Below are 23,234 nucleotides of genomic sequence, written 5' to 3'. Positions count from 1 at the left end.
TAACGGAAGTAACGTTTTCATTGTTTCCGCCCAATGACCTTGAGCCTAGTTCCAGTCCTGAAGCCGCTCTAAACCGCTGATGTTTTCACTAACCTCCCGATGCCATCGCCCTATAAAGAACGTGTTGATTGCGGAGAGATGAGCCGGACCCTCGAGTGGACACCAGGCCCCATCCGCGCTGCAGCATCGCCCGCCCCAAGGCTCCCGCCATTGCCTTCGCCGCCATCTTACCGACGCCTGGCCCCACCCCGGAAGTAACGTCATCTCACCCCGACCGTCTCCAGAACACGTCACCTGGCCTTTTCTAACCGTTATCCGGGTCCTCCGTCACCCGCGGCCTCGGCGGCTCCCTCCCCTCCTGCGGGCGGCGGGCGGAGGCTGACGGACAGACTGTGTTGCCCGAGGACGGTCTGAGCCTCCTGCTCGCCTCGCGGAAACTTTGTACAACTTCCCGCCTCTTTCTGTAACGTTGTGTCTTCCCTCAGTCTCCTCATGAATCGCCCCCCGTCGGCCCTGAGTGATGTTAATGTCCCGTGTCCCGGGGAGCAGTGAGTGAGAGACTTCATCCACGGCGGCGGCTGGGGCGGGGCGGGGGGGTCAGAAAGGTGATGGTGGCAGCAAACCGGAGTGAAGGCCACAGTCTCATCTCTGTGAACATTGGAGCTGATTGCAGTGACCGTCCAGCCCAGTGCTCCACATCTCCTGGTGTAAATTTCTTCAGTCCTTGATTCCTCTTCCCAGCATTTGCCAGGAACCGTTCTTCCGTCAGCCCTTCTACAGTTATGTTGTTACATTGCAGTTCTGTTTCCGCGCTGCTGTTGATATCGCTCTGGCTGCCCTGCCTTACGTGGGTTAAATCTTTAAGTTTGCTTTCCGAGATTATCAGTGTTCTGAATCGTGATTAAATAATTCACAAAAAAATTCATAAAAATAAATAAACTATTGGGACTGTGATTATTTGGTGGATCTCCCCCCCCCCCCCCCCCCGTCATTTGCGAAGATGTGTAGAGATATGATGTGGAGCAAAAATGAAGGAAATTTGTTCCACTTCAGATGTTTGATTTGATAGGAGCATTGACCGTCAATGGTTGATGTGAATATTATTGAGGTACAATGCACATGGATGCTTTACAATGAAGAACAAGTGTGAAGAAATCTTGAAGCAACTTGTGAGTCCCAGTTCAGATTCTCATAAGGTTAACATGCAGGTTCAGATGGCATTTAGAAAGGTAAATACGATGTTAGAATTAATTTCAAGAGGACGAGAATACAAGAGCAGAGATATACTGCTGATACTGTATAAAGCTCTAGTCCTGTATCAAATGGAGGGTATGTTGGCCTCGAAAGGGGTGTCCAGAGGATGTTTACAAGAATGTACCCAGAATAAGAAGGGCTTGTCATATGCAGCGCAGTTGAGGACTCTGGCTCTGTATTTGATGCAGCTTAGATGAGGCAATCTCAACAGAATACAGAGTGGGCATGGGGAAGATGTTTCCACCAGTAGGAGAGACTCGGACCTGAGGACACATCCTAAGAGTGAAGGGAAGACTCTTTACAACTGAGATGAGGGGAAGTTTCTTCAGCCAGAGGATGGTAAATCGGTGGAACTCACTTCCGCAGAAGGTTGTGGAGGTCAAGTCATCGAGTGTCTTCAAGACAGAGATAGGTAGGTTTGAGAAAGTCTATAGCCTTAAAATTTGTCTTTTAACATTTAGACTAAAACATAATGCTGAATTATAGAACACATTTACTGCACGAGAAAATAGATAGCCAGGAAGGCTCAGAAAAAAGGGTGAAGCTCAAGGAATGCAAAAGCATCCTGTTATCACCTGGGCTCACCAAGTGATAACAGGATGTTGTAAGGCAATTAAGAACATTTGCCTTTGCATCGGTGAATCTGTGTCACATTACATTCACAGCCGTTCCCATGTGAAATTAATGACAGTGTCTGATTCTGACCCTGAAACGAAACTCGGTACTATCAAAAACTTTGTAATTAACGGTTAGATGCTGCCAATTATAATGGATTCTTATTACCCCTTGCAAGCAGGGCAGACACAAAGAAAAAAAAAGTCTTTGTTGTTACAAAACCCTGACTTGAGAGTTCAAACTGAAACTAAAGAGAGAGAGAGACCATTTTAGTGCTGAGGCTGTTGAATCCAGTAGAAAATTAACTTTAGTCCTTATCTGCTTTGGATTGAATTTAATTGCATTTTGAGACTTTTTGATGATTTTGAGTAGCCATTACTGGTTATGAAATGCAAACTCTGTAAAAGGAAATATTGATAAAGCTTTAACTTGCTGTTTTTACAGACCTTACAGACTGCCCCACTGTCAATTCTAATTAAACAGATCTTATGTCTTATTTGAATTTGAATCACAAACTTGAAAAGAAGGCATGTTTAATTCAAGACTAATTAATCATTTTAAATACAACCTTGCAGTAACATTTCAGCCTCAGGTACAGAATGATTCTGTGCTTAAGATAAAAAGCAGGAATCTGCACCCAGCTTAAAATTATTCTAAACTTAACATTGAAGAGATTCTGACACAATCTGTCAGGAAGCTATTTTATGGTCAAAAGTTTGTCCTCCTTGTTAAGAAGCCATTTCCTAAAACAACTATGTCAGACATGTGAGCTGTGCAAGGTTACCTTATGACATCTCCCACTTAATTTAGACTGGTACTTCTTTATAGGAACTTATCTCGCCGCAAACGCCTAACTTGGCTGGATTTCTTTTCCCACCTGATGGATAGCTCAAGGCCTGTAGGAGTAATCAGTCAAGTGCAACAGGCCTGTCAATTAAATTTTCTTCCTTACAAATTATTGTCTTTGACTGTTATCTGTCTAATTAAGAACATGCAATGTTTTTGTAAACTTTTGTATGAAGGAAGCCACTTTGTATCAGTACATCGGAGTAGCCTGCTGGGGCACTTGAAGAGCTGGTAACCTAGTTATTAGAATCTAGTTATTTTAGCTTATAGGTATCAGTATTATGTTGTAACAGTGATGCTATTTGGTAATAAAAGGGATGACTAAATTAAACTAAACTGCACGTAAGAGGTTTTTATTCCAGACTTCCAAAGAGTACAATCTCCTGGACGAACCAAGAGAGAGGCTTTACAGCCCTAAGTCCAGAAGGGATTCCCTGGGCCATCTCAAATCTGTACTTTTGGTTCATGAGAGGATCAAAGGTTACAGGGAGAAGGCAGGAGAATGAAATTGAGAAGCGTTAGCCATAATCGAATTGCGGAGCAGACTCGATTGACCAACTGGCCTAATTATATTGTCTTATCTTATAGTCTTGGAGTTTGTTGGTAATCTGAATGTGTATTCTGGTCTACAAAGCAAATAGGATGTAAAGACATTGTGAATGTTAACCTAAAATTTGTTGAGATAGCCAAAATGTAGTTAAGTGTAGTTCAATTAAGTGAGAAGGAAAAACCATATGATGCTGGGCGATGACTTAATAATTAGAAAGGTCACTGGTTCTGAGCCGTTTGTGTTTTGTTGAAGGAATGCATATGCGATTCCATCAAATATTGTTACTCAGCAATAATGGGCAGAATCTTCACAGTAACTCTGGAAAGCTGAAGCTTTGTTGAAGACAGACAATGTGGATTATTTATCAGCTGAATTTGGGATTGACATGGAAATGGACTGTGTAAGTATTATCAAGCTGTTTGGTGACAAAAAGTGAACAGTGAGCACCAGCTCAATTTTACGTCAAAGTTCATTAAAAGAAGCAATTAGCTTCTTTTCAAGGAGACAGAAATCTGACTGAGTTAACCTGAAAAACGTGATGTTATATTTGCCAGTGGTCAAACTGATCACTTGCTCGAGACCAGATAGTATCAAGAATGTAAATAAAGGTAAAGGTGAAGTTGCTTTCGTCTGACCAGACCATAGAACTGGTCTCTCATTACAGAGAGACAACGAGTGGTGGCTTAACCTGAGGGTCACCATGTCTCAGGGGAAGAGAGAGATTGAAAAGGAGAGTTCTTCCACGGTAACATTAACTCGTTTCAGAAGTGAACCGATACTGTTGCCGTCACTGTGCATCACAAACAAGATATTCATCCAATTGAGTTAACCAACACCAAGAGTTTAAACGTGTAGCTTCTCCGTTGGAAATTCTTTTCTTTGAAAAAACCCTTGCCTCACTGCAAAATTAGTCTGATTTAGTGGTTAGAATTGAAACAGGACAGGCTGATCACATAGAATCATAGAGATGTACAGCATGGAAACAGGCACTTTTGGCACATTGCTTGCAATTCTGGTCTCCTTCCTACCGGAAAGATGTTGTGAAAATTTGAAAGGGTTCAGAAAAGATTTACAAGGATGTTGCCAGGGTTAGAGAGTTTGAGCTATAGGGAGAGGCTGAACAGGCTGGGGCTGTTTTCCCTGGAGCGTCGGAGGCTGAGGGGTGACATTATAGAGGTTTACAAAATTATGAGGGGCACGGATAGGATAAATAGGCAAGGTCTTTTCCCCGGGGTCGGAGAGTCCAGAACTAGAGGGCATAGGTTTAGGGTGAGAGGGGAAAGATATAAAAGAGACCTATGGGGCAACTTTTTTACACAGAGGGTGGTATGTGTATGGAATGAGCTGCCAGGGGAAGTGGTGGAGACTGATACAGTTGCAACATTTAAGAGGCATTTGGATTGGTATATGAATAAGGAAGGGTTTGGAGGGATATGGGACGGGTGCTGGTTGGTGGGACTAGATTTTCTGGTGTGATTTTGGAACAAGAATGAAAAGGTTCACTTGTGATTGCAAACATTGTATGGGTAATAAATTTGTAGTTTTTTTGTAGTGTACTGTGCTTTAAGAAAGAACGTTGGATATATTCCATTATTAGAACTGTACTGGATTATTGATAGCCAGAGTAAACCTCATAGAGCAGGGAAAGTGGGAATGAAAGCCAGCAAGGTTGTGCTCTGGGTTGGGTAGCAAAACTGAGAAGTATTTTAGTCACTGTTATATTCATGACACCCATTACTATCAAGGTCAATACTAACTGACTACCCTTTCAGCGGGTGTTTTTGGTGAGCTCCTTTTTTGAACTGCTGCAATCCAGATCTTGTCACTGCAGCCAGGGCATTGACCTAGTGACACTGAGGATTGGAGATATGTTTTAGTTTAGGATGATATGGGTGAGTTTGTTAGGTGGGGGAGGTGAAGAGTTGGTGTGGGAATCTGCAAGCATTGGTGTTTTCATGCAGCTGCTGTTTTAGTTATTCTTGCTGGTAGAAATTGTGGGGCTACTCTCAACATAAATGATGAACTGAATGCTGTGAAATTATGTTGAAGAAGGATTATAATGGTACAGCATTTGTCACCACCAAGTGAGTTTACTGTTGTCCTGACTGGAAAGAAACATCATTTATTGTTGAACACCAAAGTAGAACCACTACTTGTGGCGTGCATCGACTCGTTCCAGCCTGGGATAGACGTTCGTTTTTAGAACAATCAGTTTAAAATGTTGTTCAGAGATGTTATTACATACTTTTGGAGTAGGTGGGACTTGAACTCAAACTTCCTGGTACTGGAGGAAGGGGTAAGTACACAAACATTTCACTACAGGAGGGCCTCTGGATCTGCTTGACCCTATTTTTCAAATCATATTATTACATACCTCTGGAACAGGTGGCACTTGACCCCAGGTCTCCTGATCAGGTATAGGGACAATACCACTGTGACACAAGAAGGCCCCCCTTTTTTGGTTTACAAATACTAACCATCACAAGTAAATCATCTGTATAAACAAATGAATATCTCCTGACAAAGCCCATGAGTCTGATTCTTTATAAAGGGCTTAGGTGATGAGTTCAAGCTTGGCAACCTGTTATTGAGGGAACTTGTACTCGACGAGCTCCATGAGGAGATTAATTAGTGATTTGCCACGACACTTGTAGAGGTTGTCACAGTTACACGCGCAACATTGATGAGGTTAGATCTGGATTGCTGATTTCAACAGAGTTAATCAGGAAATATTCCAGGCCTGAACAATGCAAGAACTTCCTTGTTGATTTTCAGGTAGAGTCATGCAGTCATAATGAGACAGTGATAGAGTCTGTTTGAACCTTTGAGTCTGAAGTAACTCTTTGTAGAATCATGTAACCCATGACCTTGTTCTTTTTCCATGGCTCTGTCATTTATTCATCACATGTGCCAGTCAGATTTCCTTTTGAAATGTTTGATCGGGTCCACTTTCACGATCCTCGGGGGCACTATGTTTCAGTCTTAGCCTCGTGATGAAAGTTGTTCCGATGTGCAACTATATCTCTTAAGTAAAACCTAAAACCTGTGCTTCCAGTCCTCACATGATCAGCAAACAACCTTCCTTTGCCTTTTATCACAAAGAGGACATTGTGGTGGAAGGGAGTGAAGTTACATTATGGGATTGCACTTTCTCTCCTAAGCCTGAGACAGGGATTTACTGAGTGATGTAACATTTTTCCCTTTTTTCCGGTCCTTTATTTGAAAAGGTTGAGACATGTTCCCAAACATTGTCAATCTTATAATTAAAGAATCGTAAAACCCTTTTAAGATTGAAGGTGGAACTTACAAACAAACCTTTTAAAAAGTGGGGGAGTTGCTTTCCTACTGATGCACTTTTGTGTTTGTGTTAAAGGTAATGTAAGGAATTGAAATGGCTCTTGAGAAAAAGGTGCATGCAGTGAAGTGGTTTTGACCCTAAAACAGAGAAACAGAAGTAAGCTATTTGGCTCAGTGAGCCTGCTGTGCCATTCAGTAGGATCGTGGCTGATCCAACATTGCTAACGTTCACTTTTTTTACCCTTTCCTGCAACCCTTTATTTCCCTATTTGTCAAGAATCTTTATCTCAGCCTTAAACACATACAAGAACTCTGACCCACAGCTCTCTGTGGCAAGGAGATGCAAAGTCACTCATCCCTGTGAGAGCAGAAATTCCATCTCATCTTCATCTTAAATTGGCACCCCTTTATTCTGAGATTGTACCTTCTGGTCCTCTCCCAGGAGAGGAAACATCCTCTCAGCATTTACCCTGTTCAGCCCCTTTAAGAATCCTGTATGACTAAAAAAGATCATCTCTCATTCTTCTAAACTTCAGTGAGTAGACTTCCAACCTGCTTAACTTACAATCCCTCGATACCAGGATCATCTTAGTGGATCCTCTGAACCACCTCCAATGATGAAGGGGACCAAAACTGTTTATTACAGATGTGGTCTCACTAGCACCTTGTACAATTACAATAAGACTTCCTACTCTAATACGCCAACCTCCTTGAAATAAGGGCCAACATTCCATTGTCCTTGCTAATTATCTGCTGCTCTTTTGTGCTAGCTTTATATGTTTCATGCACAAAATCTCACCAAGTGCCTTTGTATTGGAGCTTTTAGCAGTTTCTCTCCATTTAAATAATATTCTGTTCTTTTGTTCTCCTTTCCAAAATGAGCCATTTTGCATTTTCTCACCTGGTACTCCATTTGTCAACTTTTTTGCCACTTAATCGATCAAGATTTCTCGATAAACTGCTTGTATCCGTCTCACAACCTGCCTTTCCACCTATTTTTGTGTCATCTGCACATTTGGCTCTAGTGCGTGCACTCTCTTCCTCCAAGTTGTTGGGGGAGGTTTAATGGTGACATTTTCTGACCAGCAATGATGGTTACAGAGTTACAGTGGTGAACTCTCTGATAAGTATGGAGGAGTATAGGGAATGAAAAGAGTATGACGGAACACTTTGGGTTGATGTGGGTGAGTGTACTTCTGACAACACTGGAAACTTGACAGCAGGCAGGACGAGATGGTCCACTTGAATGTCAACCCCTGGCATTTCATGTAGTAGACTGAGCTGTGACCCCCTCGAATGTTAAGGGCAAATGAGGAGTGAGAACACAACCAGTACCACTGCAAGTTGTGCACCATTCTGATTTGAAACTACATTGCTGTTGTTCCATCAAATTCTTGGAAATTTGTTAAAGTGCTGTTGGTGTACTTAGGCCACGTGGACTGCAGTGGTTTCAAGAAGCTGGTCTACAATAGGATGCACAACAAAAGCAGGCTCGTAACTGAAGAACAAATAAAAGGAAGAGGCTCCTTTAGTTTCCCTAACTTGTGCTCGGCCTGGTCTGCACTATTTTATGGTGTAGTGATTGGAACCAGGACCAGATGGATCTCATTGACCATTGTTATGAAGATGTGGGTGTGCTATACCTTTAAGAGAGTAAAAGCTAGCAGTTACAGCACAAAGTGTTCTCAAAAAGACACAATGTAATGTGTGCTCCAGCCATGACAAAAATGATTTGAATTTGGCCAATCAATTTAAATTATACCCTGAAAACATACCAAATTCTAATCAAGTTTGAATTTGTATATTGGCAGTCTTAAAAGCCAATGACACAATCTGATGCTTTGGGGTAGAAGACCAGGGAAAATTGAACAGTTGGGAAGAGAACTGCCATCAGACCAAGAGCTGTAGACTGCTAGTCAGGACTCTTTGAGAGATACCTGTATAGAGAAGGAGTTTACACAGAGCGAAACCTCAAGACTGACCTGGAGAGCCAATCTACCTACAGAAGTAAAGAGAAGATTCGGCTGTTGGCTGGTTTTAAAATTTGAATTTTCCTGTAAGTCTTAATTGGGAGTTTTTATTGGACTAGTATTATAGAAGGGAAGGTAAAGATAGGTTAGAAAAAGTAGTTGTAAATAGTTGTGAGTTAGTTATTCTGTTATACTTTAAGAAATAAAGTTGTTAATTTTTACTTTAAATAATTAAAGTTTCTCCTCAACTCCATTTCAAATTTGCTACCCCTCATCCTAAGATTATGACCTCTTGTCCTAGAATGCCCCCCCCCCCTCCAAGAGGAAACATCCACTGTATGTCTTTTTTATCCATATCTTTTATCATCTTTGGATATGAACATATGAATTAAATTTAGTAAGTTTGCAGATGACACCAAAATTGGAGATTTATGTGGTTATCTTAAAGAAGAATGGGATCTTGATCAAATGAGCCAATGGGCTGAGGAGTGGCAGATGGAGTTTAATTTAGATAAATGTGAGGTGCTGCATTGGAAAAGCAAATCAGAGCAGGACTTAATGGTAACATCCTAGGGAGTGTTGCTGAACAAAGAGAACTTGGAGTGCAGGTTCATAGTTCCTTGCAAGTAGAGTTGCAGGTAGATAAGAGAGTGAAGAAGGTGTTTTGTATGCTTATCTTTATTGGTAAGAGCATTGAGTACAGGAGTTGGGAGGTCATGTTGCAGCTGTATAGGACATTGGTTAGACCACTTTTGGAATATTGTGTGCAGCTCTGGTCTGTGAGTATCCTGTCAGTCTGTAGTAGAATGACAGAGCTTGAATAGTGATGGGTGGCTGAGAGAGGAAAGAGTCCCACTGGTAGAGAGCACGCGGACGAGAGGTAGGTTTCTGGGCCTATCTGGACGTGTTGGGTCGGTAGATGAGGCCAGGAGGGTCGAGGAGTCCTGGTAGAGAGCACATCCTATTGAGCCAGCGTTCCTAGCCGACCGGTAGGTACCAACTAGTAGTGGTGACCGGGAGGGTAGAGAAGTCCCACCAGTAGAGTGCACACCTTGCTAGGAGGCTGCTACGGCCGTACGGATGGTGCTGGGACAGTATTATTGGCCAGGGGCCAGAGAGGTCCCCACTGGTGAGGAACACTTTACTGTTGGTGGTATCTGGGGGTACACAATCTGCTAAATGGCAGATCAGTTTTACTGCAGATTCCCTTATTGAGAAATACAAGGCAGACAGACAATAGTTGACAGCAAGTGAAGAAAAGTAGTTGGGGATGCATCCCAGACATTAGCACAACAGAGCGAGATGATAGATAAACAGAAACGGAATAAAACTAAAAAGGTATGGGTACTGTTAGTGTTCCAATCATCAGGCCTAATTGAACAAATGAGTGCCTCCACGAGTAGATGGAGAAAGGACCAGCAACAAGTTAAAGAGCTGGAGGATAGAATACAAAAGTTGGAGTAGGAATTAAGAAGGGTACACAAAAATTCAGACGTGGATTCGCTTCCTACTTACGAGACCGTCCAGCAGGGACCAACTGCATCCTCTGTTGGACAAACTATGCAAGAGTTACTAGAGGAGGAACGGACTTACAGCCCAAAGCAAATTATAAGCCCTTCACCCCAGGGGAGAGACAGCAAATTATGGCCTCTTTGGGCAAGTTACAGCTCCAGAGCACAAACATCAGATTCTGGGAAGAGCTGGAAAGTGTATGGGTAGGGCACCAACTACACTTGAGAGACGTACACCAGCTGATCCGGGCAGCTTGCCCAGCAGACAAGTGGAGTCAGGTAGCTGGCAGACCTGATGCCACAGCAGCCCGAAACTTTAGGGGAGGACGGTGGACACATGCCATCGCGCTTACAGCTGAGATAGATGCCCAGCAGGCCCCCTTCACCGACTTTAAAGAGGAAATCCAGAGGGTGCCAAGAAATGCTCCCACGAACTGGAGCAAGATCACAACCACTAAGCAACTTAAAGAGGAAGGAGCCTCTGAGTATAGGGAATGATTACTGAGGGGCTGTCGGGAATGCTCAGGACAAGTGAACCCAGATCGGGGGGACTGGGCATTCATCCAAGCTTTTAGAGATGGACTCTCTAGTGCTCACCAACCCATCCTGAAAATGGGAGTAATAATGTCCCAGGATTCTGATGATCTAGTTGAGCAGGCTAGCGGGGTGCAGGAGGCAGAAACACCTGCAATAAAGGCATGACCTGACAAAGCAGTCTACCGGAATGAAGGCAAGAGTAGAATAAAACTATCCTGCCACAACTGTGGCCGACAGGGACACTAGACTCAAGAATGTAAGGCCCCATGAGCTAGGGATAGAGGAGGGAACAATGTAAAATACTGCAGCCACTGCAACAGAATAGGACACGTAGAAGTAGTGTGCTGGGAAAAGCATGGGGCACCCCCAAACACCACCCGGAGCTTCGCAGAACCGCTGGAGTCCTGAAGTCAGCAGAGTTGACAACCAGCTGTCCCCTTTCATGAGGATAAGGGAGAGGGGAGAATTTACATGCCCGCAGTAGTAGGAAGGAGGAAACGTGAAATGCTAGTAGACACAGGAGCAACTGTATCCATCACAAACTTATCCTTACCCCACACAAATAAAATTATTCTCTTAACCGGGGTAGGAGGGGATAACACACCAGCTTATCTCAGTAAGACTGCCCTCATAGAAATAAGCAATACATATATCCCCATGAAATTCTATGTCTGCCAAAATAACGAGGGCACCATAATGGGTAATGATCTCATGTAAGACTCTAATGCTCTAATCAACTGCGAAAGGGAAATTGACTTGGCCCAGACAGGACGGTCAAAAGACCAAGATTGGGATACTTACAAGTCACCTTGAAACTATTAACGTGGCTACAGTCACCTCGAAAAGGGGGGATTCAGAGCCATCTGCACCTCCGTCCCCGGAGCATGGGCAGAAACAAAATAAGATACAGGTCTAGTTAACATAGACCCTATAAGGGTTCCCGGACCGGAGCATAAGCCCCACCGGCAATACCCAATAAAACCCGAATCAGAAAAAACTGTTGTGGAGATAGTGCAAGGACTAGTGAAACAGGGAATCCTGAAAGAAACCACAAGTACAACTAATTCCTCAACTTGGACAGGACTACATAAAGTCACACCCCAAATTGCATCCCATTGTAGCAGACCCCTCCACCATTTTAAGCGGCTTGTCCCCCGAACACAAGATATTTGCTCTTTTACACATAGCCAATGAGTTCTGGTCTATCCCGTTACACTCTGAGTCCCAGAATAAATTTGCTTTTACAATAAGGGACAGGCAGTACACGTAGACTTGCCTACCACAAGGGTTCCACAACAGGCCCACTATTTTTCACGGGGTGATGAGCGACATTCTGAAGAGAATAGATTTAGCAGAGGGTAGCACTGCCCTCCAACATGTAGATGATATCCTAATTGCCTCAAAATCCGAGTCAGGACACCAGGAAGCTTTATGTCTAGTATTATGGAATTAGCAACTGAAGGTTTAAAAGTTAGCCCCGCAAAGGCACAAATTGGCAAAACACAAGTCTTATACCAGGGACACTTTATATCTCAGAGGCTCAAAGAAATGCCCAACGACTGAAAGAAGGCAATCCAGCAGATGCCATGACCTGCCACGCAAATGCGAGGTCTTGCACTTTGGAAAAAAGAATATAGGCATGGACTATTTTCTAAATGGTGAGAAAATTCATAAAGCCAAAGTACAAAGGGATCTGGGAGTGCTAGTCCAGGATTCTCTAAAGGTTGACTTGCAGGTTAAGTCTGTGGTTAAAAAAGCAAATGTAATGTTGTCATTTATCTCAAGAGGGTTAAAATATAAAAGCAGCCTGTGCTACTGAGACTTTATAAAGCTCTAGTTAGGCTCCATTTAGAATACTGTGTCCAATTTTGGGCCCCACACCGCAGGAAGGACATCCTGGCATTGGAGCGTGCCCTGTGTAGAGTCACACTGATGATCCCTGGAATGGCAGGCCTAACATACGATGAACGGCTGAGGATCCTGGGATTGTATTCATTAGAGTTTAGAAGGTTATGGGGAGATCTATAGAAACTTACAAAATAATAAATAAAATAAAATGAAATGAGAATGTTATCATCATGGCATTGCTTGACCAGCCAGCAAGAGGTTGACTGAATGATTTTGGTAAGTGTTAGTGAAGGGCAGCAGAGGGTTTGCACAGACTCAAGTGGATAATATTCCATTACACCCATAATTTGTACTCCGTAGTTAACAAAGTAAACAGCAATAGATCATGCAAAACTACATTTGCATTGTGCTGTGAAAATGAGAAAAAGCAGTCTTGAACATATTACAGGCTATTTGACCACAATCAACCCTTTTGTTTCAAGTTTGGACTTGTGATGCTGTCACTTCCTGGGCACTTACCTAGTGTATACTATATTACAAGGTGGTGTGGGGACTGTAAAAATTGATAACGCTACACGTACTCAGGTCTGATATTTATGAATAGTTGCGGGTTTCAGATCAGTGATCTTTCGTATTCACTTCAGACTTGACCATATGAAATCAGGTCAGCTCTTTGCAGCAATCCCCCAGTCATGAAACAATGTCTGATACATAGTATCACTGAGAATGTTGAACAACAGCTCTATTAGCCTTCTCAAGAGGCCATAGAAACTCCCTAAAGTTTTTTTGAAAAACCGAGAAGACTTTTCAAAAACGTCTCTGGAGTTCTCTTATTCCTCAGGTCAAATTAAGCAAATAAAAATGTTGTTTATAAGGAGACCTTTATATCAATGTGCTAGAAAAATTGTACAAAAGTATTTAATGTAGTAATGAGCATGACTTATTAACTTGAGAGTTGAGTAATACTTTAACCACGTAGTTTTGTTATGTCTCTTCCCCTTCTGTCATTGTCTATATTCTACGGCAGCTGGAATATTAAGTTCTATTGAGAATCGCTTTACCGTTTTTCATGTCCCTTCTTTGCTTGTTTAAACATGGAGACTCTGAGTACTGGCTCAAGTCCATAAGAAATCTGATGTCTTCTAAAAGAAGTAGTTAGCGCTTGTTAAGTTGATATTGAAGTAATCACTATACTCTGAAGCCACTTGATATTGTAAATTGTCTGGAAAGAAAGCCCTTTTCTGTTGGTTATGATCCAGTGTTGACATCAATTATTATGCAGTGTCCTTATGTCCCCATTGAAGTTGACACACAAAGTATTGTTTCCATTAATTAATCACTGACAAACTGATTATATCTGTTTTTCTTCAGCTTTGGTTCTTTTGATTAAAGGAGAAAGTGAGGACTGCAGATGCTGGAGATCAGAGCTGAAAATGTGTTGCTGGAAAAGCGCAGCAGGTCAGGCAGCATCCAGGGAACAGGAGAATCGACGTTTCGGGCATAAGCCCTTCTTCAGGAAGAAGGGCTTATTCCCGAAACGTCGATTCTCCTGTTCCCTGGATGCTGCCTGACCTGCTGCGCTTTTCCAGCAACACATTTTCAGCTTCTTTTGATTAAAGTCAAAGTGGGCTAGATTTTGGGGGAGCAGTACATTGAATGGTGTGCTCTTTAGCTTAGTTCTTTTAGCCGAGAAGTTGCTAGGATAAGATTCCTAATTCAGTAAGGCATTTGATAAGGTTCCCCATGGTCGGCTGATGGAGAAAGTAAAGTTACATGGGGTCCAGGGTGTACTGGCGAGATGGATAAAGCACTGGCTAGGCAACAAGAGGCAGACTAGTAGTGGAAGGGAGTTTCTCAAAATGGAGAACTGTGACCAGTGGTGTTCCACAGGGATCCATGCTGGGACCACTGTTGTATACACAAATGATCTGGAGGAAGGTAAAGATGGCCCGATTAGTAAATTTGCAGTTGATGCTAAGATTGGTGGAGTAGCAGATAGTGAAGGGGATTGTCAGAGAATACAGCAGAATGTAGATAAATTGAAGAGTTGGACGGCAAAATAGCAAATGGAGTTCGATCTGTGCAAATGCAAGGTGATAAGTTTTAGAAGAGCCAATTCAAGAGCAAACTACGTGGTAAATGGAAAAGCCCTAGGGAAGTTTGATGTACCGAAGAATCTGGGTGGTCAGGTCCATTGTTCCCTGAAGGTGGCAACACAGGTTAATAGAGTGGTCGGGGTATTGAGTACAAGAGTTGGCAGGTCATGTTTCAGGAGAAAGTGAGGACTGTAGATGCTGGAGATCAAAGTCGACAGTGGGGTCCTGGAAAAGCACAGCAGATTAGGCAACATCCGAGGAGTATGAGAATCAACATTTGAGGCATAAGCTCTTCATCAGGAATGACAGGTCATGTTACAGTTGTATAGAACTTTGGTTCAGCCACATTTGGAATATTCCATACAGTTCTGGTCGCCACATTACCAAAAGGATGTGGACGCTTTGGAGAGGGTGCAGAGGAGGTTCACCAAGGTGTTTCCTGGTATGGAGGACGCTAGTCAAGAAGAGAGGTTGAGTAGATTAGAATAATTTTCATTATACGGAGATCGAGGGGGGACCTGATTGAGATCTACAAAATCATGAGAGGTATAGACAGGGTGGATAGCAAGAAGCTTTTTCCCAGAGTGGGGGCCTCAGTTACGAGGTGACATGAGTTCAAGGTGAGAGGGGAAACGTTTAAAGGAGATATGCTTGGAAGGTTCTTTATGCAGAGGGTGGTGGGCACCTGGAACATGCTACCAGCAGAAGTGGTAGAGGTGACCACAACTGTATCATTTAAGATGTATCTGGACAGATACATGAATGGGCACGGAGCAGAGGGATACAGATCCTTAGGAAATAGACAGCAGATTTAGATAGTGGATCTGGATTGCACAGGCTTGGAGGGCCAAAGGGCCTGTTCCTGTGCTGTAATTTTCTTTGTCCTTTATGTTCTTTTGATAACCACTCAAGTGAGAGCCAAAAGACAATTGGGAACTGCTCAACATCAGGATTAATAGTCTTATCACAAACCATGAAAATTATGAATTGTGAAGGAAATGAAGCAATGAAGAAGAACAAAGACAAATTGAAATAAAATGGGGGAGAATAAATGTGAGGATGGGAGGTGAAGAGACAGCAAAAATTCCTAGTCTTTAAGTAGAACTCAGGGCATGGTTAGGAACATGGGACTGGGATATCATAGCAATTACAGAAACATGGCTCAGGGATGGGCAGGACTGGCAGCTAAATGTTCCAGGATACAAATGCTACAGGAAAAGGATAGAAAGGGAGGCAAGAGAGGAGGGGGAGTGGCGTTTTTGATAAGGGATAGCATTACAGCTGTGCTGAGGGAGGATATTCCCAGAAATACATCCAGGGAAGTTCTTTGGGTGGAACTGAGAAATAAGAAAGGGATGATCACATTATTGTGATTGTATTGTAGACCCCCTAATAGTCAGAGGGAAATTGAGAAACAAACTTGTAAGGAGATCTCAGCTATCTGTAACTTTCCAAACATAGACTGGGACTGCCATAGTGTTAAAGGTTTAGATGGAGAGGAATTTGTTAAGTGCATACAAGACAATTCTCTGATTTAGTATGTGGATACGAGAGAAGGTGCAAAACTTGACCTACTCTTAGGAAATAAGACAGGGCAGGTGATTGGGGTGTCAGTGGGGGAGCACTTTGGGGCCAGCGACCATAATTTTATTAGATTTAAAATAGTGATGGAAAAGGATAGACCAGATGCAAGAGTTGAAGTTCTAAATTGGAGAAAGACCAATTTTGATGGTATTAGGCAAGAACTTTTGAAAGCTGATTGGGGGCAGATGTTCGTGGGTAAAGGGACGGCTGGAAAATGGGAAGGCTTCAGAAATGAGATAACGAGAATCCAGAGAAAGTATATTCCAGTTAGGTATATTCCATCTATTTCGCTACTTTCTATATTTTCCATATCCTTTTCCACGGTAAATACTGATGCAAAATACTCATTTAGTATCTCCCCCATTTTCTGCGGCTCCACACAAAGAACCAGTTAGGGTGAAAGGAAAGGCTGGTAGGTATAGGGAATGCTGGATGACTAAAGAAATTGAGGGTTTGGTTAAGAAAAAGAAAGAAGCATATGTCAGGTATGGACAGGATAGATTAAGTGAATCTTTAGAGTATAAAGGAAGTAGGAGCATACTTAAGAGGGAAATCAGGAGGGCAAAACGGGGACATGAGATAGCTTTGGCAAATAGAGTTAAGGAGAATCCAAAGGGTTTTTAAAAATACATTAAGAACAAAAGGATAACTAGGGAGAGAATAGGGCCCCTCAAAGATCAGCAAGACAGTCTTTGTGTGGAGCCGCAGAAAATGGGGGAGATACTAAATGAGTATTTTGCATCAGTATTTACCGTGGAAAAGGACATGGAAGATATAGAAAGTAGCAAAATAGATGGTGTAACCTTGCAAAATGTCCATATTACAGAGAAGGAAGTGCTGGATGTCTTGAAACGCATAAAGGTGGGTAAATCCCCAGGACCTGATGAGGTGTACCCTTGAACTCTGTGGGAAGCCAGAGAAATGATTGCTGGGCCCCTCGCTAGTCAGAGGTGAGGTGCCGGAAGACTGGGGGTTGGCTAACGTGGTGCCACTGTTTAAGAAGGGTGGTAAAGACAAGCCAGGGAAGTATAGACCAGTTAGCCTGACGTCGGTGATGGGCATGTTGTTGGAGGGAATCCTGAGGGACAGGATGTACATGTATTTGGAAAGGCAAGGACTGATTAGGGATAGTCTGCATGGCTTTGTGCGTGGGAAGTCATGTCTCACAAACTTGATTGAGTTTTTTGAAGAAGTAACAAAGAGGATTGATGAGGACAGAGCGGTAGATGGCGTTCGACAAGGTTCCCCATGGGAAACTGGTTAGCAAGGTTAGATCTCACGAAATACAGGGAGAACTAGCCATTTGGATACAGAACTAGCTCAAAGGTAGAAGACAGAGGGTGGTGGTGGAGGGTTGTTTTTCGGACTGGAGGCCTGTGACCAGTGGAGTGCCACAAGGATCGGTGCTGGGCCCTCTACTTTTTGCCATGTATATAAATGATTTGGATGCGAGCATAAGAGGTACAGTTAGTAAGTCTGCAGATGACACCAAAATTGGAGGTGTAGTGGAGAGCGAAGAAGGTTACCTCACATTACAACAGGATCTTGATCAGATGGGCCAATGAGCTGGCAGATGGAATTTAATTCAGATAAATGTGAGGTGCTGCATTTTGGGAAAGCAAATCTGAGCAGGACTTATACACATCATGGTAAGGTCCCAGAGAGTGTTGCTGAACAAAGAGACCTTGGAGTGCAGGTTCATAGCTCCTTGAAAGTGGAGTCGCAGGTAGGTAGGATAGTGAAGAAGGCGTTTGGTATGCTTTCCTTTATTGGTCAGAGTACCGAGTACAGGAGTTGGGAGGTCAAGTTGCAGCTGGACAGGACATCGGTTCAGCGTGCAATTCTAGTCTCCTTCCTATCGGAAAGATGTTGTGAAACTTGAAAGGGTTCAGAAAAGATTTACAAGGATGTTGCCAGGGCTGAAGGATTTAAGCTATGGGGAGAGGCTGAACAGGCTGTGTTGTTCTCTCTGGAGCATCTGAGGCTGAGGGGTGACCTTAAAGAGGTTTATAAAATCATGAAGGGCATGGATAGGATAAATAGACAAAGTCTTTTCCCTGTGGCGGGGGAGTCCAGAACTAGAGGGCATAGGTTTAGGGTGAGAGGGGAAAGATATAAAAGGGATCTAAGGGGCAATTCTTTCACACAGAGGATGGTACATGTATGGAATGAGCTGCCAGAGGAAGTGGTGGAGGCTGGTACAATTGCAACATTTAACAGGCATTTGGATGGGTATATGAATAGGAAGGGTTTGAAGGGATATGGGCCGTGTGCTAGCAGGTGGGACTAGGTTGGGTTGGAATATCTGGTCGGCATGGACGGGTTGGACCGAAGGGTCTGTTTCCATGCTGTACATCTCTATGACTCTGTGACTCTGTAATGCATGGCTTAGAAAGGGTGGATGCTGGGAATTTGTTTCTGTTAGGCGGGGAGACTAGGACCCATGGGCACCACCTTAGAATTAAAGGAGATCAATTTAGAATGGAAATGAGGAGACATTTTTTCAGCCAGTGAGTAGTGGGCCTGTGGAATTCATTGCCATGTAGCATTGCCTTGATCTCGCAAGGAATTAGGGGCTACGGGGAGTGTGCGGGTAAGTAGAGTTGAATTGCCCATCAGCCATAATTGAATGGGCCGAATGGCCTTATTTCCACTCCTATGTCTTATGGTCTTACGGTCTTATGGACCTGCCACTGTCAGGGGAGTCAGGAAGGTCTTCGGACTATTCGACTACAGTCGGAGCTTTATACCCGAGTTCGCAGAATTTGCTGAACCGGTCCAAGGCAAACCCACCTTGGAACCTGTAACCTGGGGGCCAGAACAGAAGGAGGCATACAGACAGCTTAAAACTTCACTCCCAGGCTAGGGCTGCCAGATCCCAGAAAGGATTTTCACATCCACTGTAATAATGAGGGAGGATTTTACTTTGCAGTGGTCACCTAAGACCACTTGGGTGGTAACAGGAGAAGGCTCACAGGTTACTACTCAACTACAGAAGGGCCAGTAGTCACCAGGAGAGAGTGGTGGTGGAAGGGAGTGGGAAGAGATGTGACCAAGTACTGCCGCAGATGCATGGTTTGTGCACAACACAACCCAGGGAGACCTTTAAAAGTTCGGATGGGACACTATCCCAGACCAAGAGGACCCTGGGAACACCTTCAGATAGATTTTACAGGGCCACGACCACCTTCCCATGGGAAAATGTACTGCCTGGTCATCATAGACCAATTCACTCGGTGGGTAGAGACATTCCCAATGAAAAGTTGCATTGCGATCACTGGAGCCAGAATATTAGCAGAGGTGGTATCCCTGGGCAGGGAGTACCTCTCCAGATCGACTCTGACCAAGGGACGCATTTTACAGGTAAGGTCGTGAAGACTGTCTGCCAATTACTTGGCATTAGACAAAAATTTCACATTCCCTATCACCCCAAGAGCTCAGGGATAGTAGAAAGAATGATTAGAACGCTTAAAAATACTTAGCGAAGGCTATGCAAACCTCAGGCAGAACATGGGCTGAAATGCTGCCAGCCATGCTAATGAAATCAAGAGCCACCACGAATCAGGCAACTGGGCTAACATCAGATGAATTAATGACCGGGCGAGCAATGCAATTTCTAGAGACAAATATCACAGATGGCACTGATGTGGGTCCATTAAAAGACAAAATTCAGCGATATGTGGTAGAATTAAGCTCCCAATTGAAAAGGATGTGGAAATCTGTAATTGATAAACAGGACAAAAAGGACAAGGCAGGGGAACTCGAAATCTTCCCTGAGGTCCCAGCAGCAGGAAGCCATGTCCTGGTGCGAGCACTGCCTGACAAACCAGGCTTTGCCCCAAAATGGAATGGGCCATATGACATGGTAATAAGTGGGGACACCTGTGCCTGCATAGATATTAAAGGAAAAGGCACGTGGAAACACTGGACCCATCTAAAACCGTTTGAAGACTCCTGTGACCAAACGAATGTCATTGACCATTCCCCAGGTGCAGACAGGAACGGCGGACAAGATGGTCATCCGGGGGCAGGGGGTATCCAAAAACACAACAGAACAACCACACAGGAACACGACTGCATCTCCTGACGAAAACAAAGACTTTGACTGATAACTTTATTTAACTGCAAAAATGTGTACACCTGTATGTATTTTACTGTGTTTAAATGTCGCGATTGTTGGGAGCATATCAGGATTGAAGATAACGTCTTATGTAAAACCCACCTAAGTTTGCATGGGAACCGAACTGTCTGCTACCCACTGGCGCGATCAGTAGAATCTCTATTTGTGGCCACCTCAGTGGGTTTATAAAATCATGAGCGACATGGATAGGGTAAATAGACAAGGTCTTTTCCCTGGGGTGAGGGAGTCCAGAACTAGAGGGCATGGGTTTAGGGTGAGAGGGGAAAGATTTAAAAGAAACCAAAAGGGCAACTTTTTCACTCAGAGGGTGGTACGTGTGTGGAATGAGCTGCCAGAGGAAGTGGTGGATGCTGGTATAATTGCAACATTTAAAAGGTATCTGAATGGGTGTATGAATAGGAAAGGTTTGGAGGGATATGGGCCGGGTGCTGGCAGATGGGACTAGATTGGGGTGGGATATATGGTTGGCATGGACAGGTTGGACCGAAGGTTCTGTTTCCTGCTGTACATCTCTATGACTATGATTCTATGACCCCTCGCGAGCTGTGTATGTAGACACCTCGGGAGCACTGTGTAAGGGGCAGATAGGAAAATACAAACGGGGAATCCAGGGTAGATGTGTGCAGCTGGGCAGGACCACCTGCCTAGGGAAGGAAGACCCATTTAAAAGCCGGTAATTACCCAGTCTGTTTCACAGGGCAGGGATGGGGATATGTTTATGCCCTGGTTCCCAAAAATGACTCATGCGTCCAGACACAGTGCATTTATCAGCACTGTACAGTCACCAGTGGACAGTTTACCTGCACCTGCAGTGAGCCTGCTTGAATGTGACCGCAGGCAGACAATTCGTATGTGGTCAGTGCAATGGCACTCACATCAACTCTGCCACATGGACATACCCGTTCGATACTTACCAGCTTGGGGGTGTGGGGGGTGGTTGAGGGTGGCCACCCAGGGGATCAGGGGCAACATGGGTAGACAGACAGATGGAAGGACAGGACAACGTATGCTATCGAGCAGCGAAGGTATTTGTTTTTCTTTTTAAGGGGATTTATGCGACAGACACCCCAGACCTCTCAAACCTGTTAGCGGTAGGGACAATTGCACCCCTTAATGTACCATGCCCCAGTGGGGGCCATGTTCAGAGAAGGATAGTGAACTGCTCCATCAGCCAGGAGTTCTGTGCTGACTGGCAGATCCCCACCACTTTGAGGTCATCATTAGAATATGGATTCTCGGGATCTCTGTCTTTGGGGGGTGCGCAGCAGTGCTGAAAACTTGTATGTGGCCTGACTATCTTAGGCAATAATACTTCAAACACTCTGGAAGCAATTAATACAGAATTGGCTGAACTCAGATTCTGCACACAGCAGACACATTATGCTGTGGATTATCAATTAGCACAGCAAGGGGGAATTTGGACAATTATTGATGACAATTGTATCACCCATGTTTTTGATGACTCTTATAACATCACAGAAGCCTTCAAGACCAACTGGATTTTTTTTGACAGAGAGCCCCAATTACAGACAGCTGGCTAAATTGGTTGATAGGTAAATCTTGGGATCCTATTTGGCACACGAGATAGTTCTCCTCATTGCACTCATGGTGGTATTCTGTGTGGGTCTCGAGTGTTTAAAACTCTGCTGTAAGGTGCTACTGACGAGAACTGTGCTTGCAGCGAGTGTCACCAGGGAAAGCCCCCAACAAAATTGTCAGTCCATGATACCCCACGGGAGGAGAAGCTCCTAGAGATGACCTATCTCCACGTGCAAATTGGGTGGTCTGCGGGAGATCTCCAAAGTCGCCTCCTTGACCATAAAGGAGGGAGTGACGTGGGAGATGGCATGGGACAGGGTGACACTAGGCACGCGGACACACATGATGGCTGTTGAGCCATAAGTTGGCCACTTGACACACAAGATAGCCGCCAGACCACAATATGGAGAGAGACAGCAGAGCAAACACAGACACTACCTGGGGCCACCAAAATGCTAGCACAATGCACTCACAACCCAGTTGATTAGTTTAAGGCGGGTGGGGGAGAGAATACACATGAGTAGCATATGCTGCCCGCCAAAGTGTCTGGGTCCAGCCAACACCTCTTATAGAAATGCTAACTGTTTGATATGGACTCAATACAAAGTGCTAATACCTAGGGCTGCAGTAATCATCTATTTCAGGAAGAGCGATTAGCGCCCATTACTACAATGTCTGCGCTGGAACTGCCAATGACTGCACTGAAACTATCAACGATTCTGCAATGTTTACAATAAACAAACTATGTTACAAAGACAATAACCTTATCACTGACCTATTATATTACAAAATGTATAAAAGTATCTTGACATGTGCTCCGGGTGGAGAGAGGACTCGCGGCTGGCCACTGCTTATGATGTGTCTCTCTCTCTCCCCCGAGCTCTGGTATTTCCTTGTACAATAAACTCTGTCATTGAAACCCAACTCTGACTCCGAGGCTGGTGATTTTCCCCACAACAAAATCATCGTGTCAAACGGCACAGAAACAAGCTCTTTGGCCCAACTCATCCATGCTGACCAGGTTTCCTCAACTGAACTGGTCCCATTTGCCTGCATTCCGTTCATATCCCTCTAAACCTTTCTGAACCACGTTAAAAGTCACACAACACCAGGTTATAGTCCGACAGGTTTATTTGGGAGCACTAGCTTTCCGGAATTACCTTGTATAGAACAATACAGCACAGAACAGGCCCTTCGGCCCACAATGTTGTATGTGGCCTGACTATCTTAGGCAATAATACCGTCGTCAGATAGCTGTCACAGGAACCTCCAAATCATTTCTGAACCATGTATCTGTCCAAATGTCTTCTAAATGTTGTAAATTGTACTTACCTCTGCCAGTTCTTCTCACAGCTTGTTCCATATATGCATCACTCTCTGTGTGAAAAAGTTGCACTTCAGGTCTCTTTTAAATCTTTCCCTTCTTAGCTTAAACCTGTGCCCTCT

General features: G+C 43.9%; 2 protein-coding genes across 5 annotated transcripts in view; one reads left to right on the top strand and one right to left on the bottom strand.

Annotated features, from left to right (window-relative positions):
* LOC122547606 (cytochrome c oxidase subunit 5B, mitochondrial-like) overlaps positions 1-251 on the bottom strand; it is a 3,947-nt gene extending 3,696 nt beyond the window's left edge. Inside the window, exon 1 of the mRNA XM_087984181.1 lies at positions 94-251. Coding sequence (XP_087840307.1) covers positions 94-226 — 133 coding nt within the window. The 5' untranslated portion in view covers positions 227-251. The remainder of the gene's footprint in view (positions 1-93) is intronic.
* A 139-nt stretch (positions 252-390) lies between these two features.
* The window catches only part of npy8br (neuropeptide Y receptor Y8b), a 57,933-nt gene continuing 35,089 nt past the window's right edge, over positions 391-23,234 (top strand). For 2 of the 4 annotated variants that reach the window (XM_087984180.1, XM_087984179.1), the window contains exon 1: positions 391-1,666. The gene's annotated coding sequence lies outside the window, so the exon portion shown is untranslated. Of the gene's footprint in view, positions 1,667-2,697; positions 3,666-23,234 lie in introns of all 4 variants that reach the window. The other 2 variants (XM_087984177.1, XM_087984176.1) reach the window with 2 other exon arrangements.

Source organism: Chiloscyllium plagiosum, unplaced genomic scaffold (genome assembly GCF_037043375.1).
Source record: "Chiloscyllium plagiosum isolate Xiang-an unplaced genomic scaffold, Cpla_swu_hap1 HiC_scaffold_48, whole genome shotgun sequence".
Classification (NCBI taxonomy): Eukaryota; Metazoa; Chordata; class Chondrichthyes; order Orectolobiformes; family Hemiscylliidae; genus Chiloscyllium; species Chiloscyllium plagiosum.
This window is presented reverse-complemented; position numbering and strand designations above follow the sequence as displayed.